The 7,536-nt window shown below is 33.7% G+C and overlaps 1 protein-coding gene across 4 annotated transcripts; it reads left to right on the plus strand.

The window, feature by feature from the left end:
- Nucleotides 1-870: 870 nt before the first annotated feature.
- LOC107905351 (protein PSK SIMULATOR 1) lies at nucleotides 871-4,376 on the plus strand. 4 transcript variants are annotated; one of them, XR_001686505.2, is made up of 3 exons: nucleotides 877-1,165; nucleotides 1,785-3,639; nucleotides 3,775-4,376. XR_001686505.2 is itself a non-coding variant. In XM_016831997.2 (2 exons), exon 2 carries the CDS (start codon nucleotides 1,846-1,848, stop codon nucleotides 3,550-3,552), a length of 1,707 nt encoding a protein of 568 aa, XP_016687486.1. In that variant the 5' UTR covers nucleotides 871-1,165; nucleotides 1,785-1,845; the 3' UTR covers nucleotides 3,553-4,376. The 4 variants fall into 4 exon arrangements, 1 of the variants encoding a protein (XP_016687486.1); XR_001686506.2 differs by having other exon boundaries at nucleotides 3,788-4,376; XR_001686507.2 differs by having other exon boundaries at nucleotides 3,943-4,376.
- Nucleotides 4,377-7,536: the final 3,160 nt, after the last annotated feature.

The raw sequence follows: 7,536 nt of genomic DNA on the forward strand, positions 1-7,536 counted from the left end.
TTAAATGGCTTTATTTTTTTGCCTTTTTCTTTTTGAATATCTCTATGTTTTTTTTGTCAAATTTAAATAAATAAAGCAATTCTCAAGTCTCAATAAAATAATAACACCTAGAAAAGTTGAAAATTTTAGTTACAAAAAAAAAGGCATTTGAAAATTAAAGAGATTATTTTCACAAATCACAATAAAAAATCCATTTAAGATCTTAACAACTTTATTTTTTTCCCTACCCTAACTACTCTTATATTAATCAATTTATTTTTTACCCTAATTTAAGACTCTCACAATAAAATAAAAGTTGGTCAAATTTGGGGAAAAAAAAAACACAACACCTCTTTTTCAATGTTTTCTATGTTAAAGCTTTTACTTGATTCAATTAGTAAATTGACTTAATTTAATTTGATTGGGTATTGGGTTGGGGAAGGATATTAAATCAGTTAACTCAAGAATCGATATACATAAATTGTCTTGTTCCCCGAAATTAGTAGCATTACTTAATAACTTATTCATGATATATATTTTTGGTGAATTACAATAACAAAACAAAGTCAAAACAATAAACGCAACTAGCGCAATTTAAACTCAGGCCACACCTAAGACAGTGAACACTCTTAACTATTAGGTCATCATATATGGTTAATATAATAATAAATTTATACTTTAATGTTTCAAAATTTATAATTTATGCCTAGAAAAGGCAAACAAACTAGGAATCTTTGAAGCTCTTTTTTTTATATATATAATTTAATATTTTAAGAAATTAACTATTAAATTTAACAATGTAAATTATAGTAATAACATTCAAAATTACACCATATGTCTACCAATCTATATTAGATTCCATGATCCTCTAAATGTGAGATTAACGAAAGCATTTCAACAAAACCCCAAAAGCAACCTTCCAAACAACAGCGTTAAACATAGCATCAACCACCATTTATTTACAGCTTCTTTTTTCCTTGATTAAAACCCAACATTGGGTTTCCATTTTTAACCTCGTTTTGACCGATTTCCCAGTTTTTCTGTGTTTCCTTTTGTCTCTTTCCTTATCTTCTTCACCCCTTATAACCCCCTTTCTTCTCCTAGTTTTTTGTGGCGGCCTTTTTTCCCTTTTGGAAGCTAAAACCAAGTCTTCTTTTTTGTTTCTTCCGCTAGGATGTGACCCTTTGTAAGTTCAAGTTTAAATTTTTGAATTAATTGTTGCATTGTTCTCTCTCTGCACTTTCAAATTCTGGGTTTTTTTTTGTGTATTTGGGATTTGTTTCTTCTTTTCAGTGAATGGATTAGTTAATTCATTTACTTCCCATAAAGCATCTAAATTTGAAAACTTTCCATGTTGTGTCAAAATTGCTTGAATTGGGTTGTTTAGTAGTATATAAATTTGGAGATTTATGTTCTTGGTGCATGAAATTGCCTTACCTGATACAATTTACAATTTTGGGTTTTTTTTTTCTAAAATGGTCTTGTACTTTCTGGGTTTCTTTGGAATCTGTTAGTGAATGTGTTAGTTACCTTTTTCTGTCAACTTGGCTGGATTGGGTTGTTTTGGAGTATATAAATGACTAAATGAGGAGATATTGGAGAAAAATAGAAAAAATTTAAATATTTTTATATTTTTTTCAATATTTGTTGATGGGATAATTGCTTGATGGAGCTCATTAATTTGTTTTCTGTTTATGTTCTTGTGGCTTGAAATGTTCTTAACAAGTAACAATCGGATGAAATTTCGAATTTCGGATTTTGTATTTTGCTGGTCTGATCTTGTGGCATTTTATGGTTCAATTCAGGGGCTTGTAAGATCATTTTGAGAATGTTTGATTAGTGCTTAGTGTGTAGAGTTTTCGGATTATGGGACGCGAGATCGTTGAATCGTGGTTTGGTGGTTCGTGGTGGAATCCGAGGAAGAGTGCTTCAGAGAGTACCGACAAAGTGGTGCTTGGAATCTTGGCTTTTGAAGTTGCCGGTTTGATGTCCAAGGTGGTGAATTTATGGCATTCTTTGGATGATAGGGAGATCTTTAGGTTGAGAGAAGAGATTGCAAACTCGATAGGAATTCAAAGGCTTGTATCCGATGATGAAAGTTACGTTATGGATCTTGCATTGAACGAGGTAATCGAGAATTTTGGACATCTGGCGACGTACGTGGCTAGGCTTGGGAAGAAATGCACTGACCCTGTATATCATCGTTTTGAAGCCTTCATAAACGATCCGTTATTGAACAATCTGGAGTGGTTCGGGTGGGAATATCGATGGAAAAAGATGGAGAAAAAAATGAAGAAAATGGAGAGATTTGTTGCGGTTACGATGCAGTTGACACAAGAGTTGGAAGTGTTGGCGGAACTTGAGCAAACTCTTAGGAGGATGCAGAGAAATCCCGAGTTAGATCGGGTGAAGTTACTCGAGTTTCAACAGAAGGTTATATTGCAGCGTCAAGAAGTAAAAAATCTACGCGAGATGTCTCCATGGGTTAGAACTTATGATTACATTGTCCGGTTTCTGTTGAGATCACTATTAACGGTACTCGAGAGGATAAAAAATGTGTTCGGGACCAACCAAATGGTCCCGGTAGACAGGAATGATGATTTCGAATCTGTTAATAGTGATTATCTTTCACGCAGTCATTCCTTTTCTACTGTAATACCGTCTTCAGTATACCCTTCCGATCATAATCTATGTGGGTTCTCGTCTGGACCTCTTGGCAGGTCATTCTCGAAGTCCATGTCGATCACTGGAAAGCATCGAACCAACATCAAGCATCTACATTCTCATTATCACTCCACTGCTTTACATGGCAAGCAGCCACATTCGAGAACAAAACGAGCAGGTCATGCTGCGTTTGGTCCTTTTAAAGGATGCATGTTGGCAGGAAGTATTTCTCCCGTTTTAGATAGCTACAAACCAATTGGCACTGCATCTACAAGGTTCAGCGGTGCTTACCCCAAAAATATCGACAATTTGAAGATGGAGCCATTGTCCCGTAGCTATAATATATACTCTAAACTATCCATTTTCAATACCAAACGGTTGTTGAATGCTCCTATATCGACACTTGGTGGTGCTGCGTTGTCTCTCCGTTATGCAAACTTGATTATTTTGATAGAGAAACTAGTTTCATCGCCTCACTTGATCAGTGTCGATGCAAGAGACGACCTATACACTATGTTACCTACCACTATGAGAAATGCTCTTCGTGTTAAACTGAAGCCGTTTGCAAAGTCTTTAGCTTCATCAATATACGATGCTTCCCTTGCAGCGGAGTGGAGCTTGGCACTAGTGCGGATTTTGGAATGGTTGGCTCCTCTTGCTCACAATACGATTAGGTGGCAATCCGAGCATAACCTTGAAGAGCAGCATATAATTTCTGGGTCAAATATACTTTTGGTACAGACGCTACACTTTGCGGATCAAGCAAAAACCGAGGCAGCTATCACGGAGCTTCTTGTTGGCCTTAATTACGTTTATAGGATTGGCGGTGCACACAATGAAAAATCTTTGCCAGAATCTGCTGGCAATGGCTGTGCCCAATATTTGCTCAAAAGGGATGACAAGAGATGACACTCAACTTCGTGAAGTATTTATGAATGCCACCCCGAGACTTGTTCCAACATCCACAACGAGGAAGAAGTCAATCCCATCATTAAGGTACTATATCGAGTTTTATGTGAAACTCATCGTATCTTATTTCGGAGCAAGCCTTTGTTAATATATATATACTCATTTGAAGATGATAGATTCTTTTATCAGTTAATATAGTTTATGTAAGCACTACATGTTCAGTATGTTTTTGCAGTTTCACTGCTGTTAGTCGTTGTTTTGAAATCAAAAAGAGCTACGGTGACATTGATGTTGTAGGGTTGATAAGTTGGCTTTGTTTTCCCTAGCCATCAGAATTAGTTCTGTTTTTGGTTCTTCAAACAACTTTTACTCTTGCATACGGTTTTTCAGTCTTGCTTCCGATGGTTTGAGCAAGGTCCCGATCAAGTGGAGTGATGTTGCTCCCAAGCTTATAAAGGTATGAGGCGGTGTCATGGAACACTCCTATGAGACCTGGGAACGGTCCTTGGCTCATGAAGGGAGTGATGTAAGGTCCGAACTTAAAGGCTGCATGATCGTGAAGTTGTAGTCTCGGTACATGACACAAAAGTTCGAGTCTATAGCCTTTGGAGTGATGTTGCACCCTAGCTCCTAGTGGCTAGACCAAGATGAACCACCTTGTGTGAGTTAATCCGATGCCTAAACAAATCCATTTTCAACTTTCAAAGGAGCATCAACTCAAAATTCTGTCCTTTGCGATCTTGGCAATGTAATCGGTTCCGTATCAGTTCGGATCGGTGTGTACTGTTCCAATAATAAACCAACGCAACAAATTTCCTTTTTCATATCGGTTAAAATTTTGGTTTGTAACGGTTGCATTGATTTGAACATGGTGCATTGGTTGGTCCATGAATAATATTAAAAAATATAAAACTTTTAACATTTTACCATTATGGTAATAAATAATAAAAACTTTTATCAGAATATTGTGTTTGACTAGTGCATGAATATTTTATATTTGAAATTTATTTAATATAATTTATTTTATATTGGTAAATGTTTTTTTTGCATATATTAAATATTTTTTTCAAAAATATTAATAAAACAAAAATGATATGTGATAGCCCGAAATAGGGCCTAATCGGAATAGTGGTTTCGTAACCACAAATCCGAAGTGAAATAGTTTAATTTTATAAATTTTTATTAGTTACTGATTGATTGAAATATTGTGTGAAAATATGGATAGGAAATTTTAATACTTTAGTGCTTAATTGAATTTTTAGGACTAAATTGAGAAAAATGCAAAGTGTGTCTAATTAGTGATTAAATGACTTAATTGAATTATTGCATGAAATTGGAAGTGTTTATGTGGCAATTAGACCATAAATTAGTGTTATGGACACAAAAGGGTATTTCTAGAAAAATATCTAAGTAATGGGTCAAGGGCATTTTTGTCCAAATTGGGTAAAAGACAAAATAAAGAGAAAATAAGTGTCCATCTTCTTCAAAAAAATCAGAAGCTTGCTGCCGAAAGTTTCAGGTTACCATAGTTAAGGGTTTTGATTTTCCTAAGCTCAATTGTAAGTGATTTCTTGCCCCGTTTTTAATTATTTTCGTATTTTTATGCTTATTGAAGCTTGAATTTCATGTTTCTACCATTTAATTTAAATGAAATTAAAGTTTAAAAATTGACCCATTCATGATATAATTGTAAATTGATTAGTGATGTTAGATAATGAATGTTTGAAGTGTTAATTACAAGTTTTACTAGATGAATTTCAATGAAAAATGTTGAAAAAGGGCTAAATTGTGAAAGATGGTAAAGTGTGCATAAAGTTGTGATTTTGTGAAATTGAGGCCCGTTATGAGCATGAAATATGATTTAGTGAAGTTTGAAATTTAAGAATTTAGAGAATTTTATTTTTACGAGCTTAGGGACAAAAGTGGAATTTTTGAAAAGTTATGGGGAAAAATGTAAATGTGTCAAAATGTTGTGTATGAATTGTATTTGAATGGAATATTGATAAAATGTATTAAATTGTGTTAATATAGATCAAGAAAGAAGAAATAGTGCAAGTGATCGGGGAAAAGAGAAAGTTATCGACTAAATTACAAAAATAGTCGTTTTGCATCCGAGGTAAGTTATATGTAAATAATAGTTATATTTGTATAAATTGTGAATTATATTTGATATGTGGATTAATATTGAATGTGGAAGGAAAGTTGTTCATGAATTATTCAAGTGATAAAGTGTTGAAAATAAAGTGTTAAGTGTAAATTCCCGGTTGAACTTAGGAATAGAATTGGATACAAGTGACATGTCACTAGAGACCAGTGTTACAGTGTTACAGTGAGTCCCGGGTGCTGGGTGATCTAGCATGTGTTGCAGACACCTGACAGCTTGTGTGAGCAGACCCGTGGACATTTCCAGTGTTATTGATCAGTGGTAGCTTCGGCTACATTTCAGTGGTAGCTTCGACTACATTTCAGTGGTAGCTTCGGCTACATATCAGTGGTAGCTTCGGCTACATATCAGTGTGGCACTTATGTGCTAAATCTCTACGTATCCGTGTATATTCCAAGTGTTCAACGGGATTAATAATGAATTAAAGTGAATATGAAATGTTAAGTGTGAAAATGTATATGCAAGTGAATTGGTAAGATTGTGTATGTGTAAGTGATTGAAATTGCTAAGAAATATTTTGATTAGTTATATGTTAAAAGTGTTAATTATTAATTGAGTAATTATTGTTTACATGTAACTTACTAAGCTATTTATAGCTTACACATCTCTTTCTTTCCTTTGTTTTATAGTGATTTGAACTTGATCGAATAGTGGACCGTCGGAGCTCGTATCACACTATCATAACCATCTCGGTATTATGTGCTTTTCAAAATGTTTAAACTATGGCATGTATAGAGTCTTAATCATTTTGAGCATGTCCAAATGATATGGCTAATGTTAGCTATTGAAGTAGTTATTAAAGAATATGTTTTGGAGTTATGTATGTTTAAATGGTAACTAATTCAAAGAAGCAGTTTCTTTGACAGCAGCAGTGACGTGAATGTGAAAAATCACCATAAATAGTAGAAATGGAATTAGAGGGTGAATGATATATAGAATTAAAGCTTATCAAGTCTATTTTTACATGAAAGAAACGGTGTAGGCAAAGGAATTTTATATTTTGAGATATTTAAATTTTAGTGAGACAAGGTCAGAATGGTTTTTGAAGTCCCCTGTTCTATCTTTAGAAAATCATTATAAATTGTACAGAAATAATTATAGGTCATAATTTATATGTTTAGATTCCTTAGTGAGTCTATTTTCAAAATAAATTAATGGTAACCTTATATGAATTCTGTACAATTAGATATTTGATTTTTAGCGCCAAGAGGTCAGATCTGTCGAGCTGTGAAACAGGGGATACTTTAATGAATAAACTGTACTAATATGCTAAGTTAAAAATTCTGAAACTTTTATGGTAAGTAGGAATATGAGTCTAGTTTCACGGAAAATTTACGGATTTAAATTTTGAGTTTCGTAACTCAAGTTATATTTAAATTAGTGACAGTTGCGCAGGTGGACAGTGTTGTTATGAACAGTGAATTTAATTTTAAAAGCAAATTTTTATGCTCCGAATCGGTAAGTTAAATTGGATGACATCTCGTACTCGATTCCGGAGACGGTCTCGGGTAAGGGGTGTTACATGATACATCGCACAAACCGGTACCTGTACACACCAGTTCCAGTAAAAACATGATGCGTCCACCAGTACGTTACTAACTACCTTGGATCAACTAAACTTAATTTGAAATTCTACTCAATCGCGTTGAATAAAAAAATTTGAATTAAAATAAACATTTTGTTTTACCTTCAAACAATTTTGGTCTCTTTGTTATGCTCAAGTTCGAGATTTAGCTTATATACTTTAATTTGACATAATTTAGTTTCCTACTTTTATAATATTGTTAGTTAGTTCAAATAATTAATATCATTAATTGTTT

This window comes from Gossypium hirsutum, chromosome D01 (genome assembly GCF_007990345.1).
Source record: "Gossypium hirsutum isolate 1008001.06 chromosome D01, Gossypium_hirsutum_v2.1, whole genome shotgun sequence".
Taxonomy (NCBI): Eukaryota; Viridiplantae; Streptophyta; class Magnoliopsida; order Malvales; family Malvaceae; genus Gossypium; species Gossypium hirsutum.

Coding starts and splice junctions, on each gene's coding strand:
- LOC107905351 (XM_016831997.2), top strand. CDS start 1,846: ATGGGACGCGAGATCGTTGAATCGTGGTTTGGTGGTTCGTGGTGGAAT.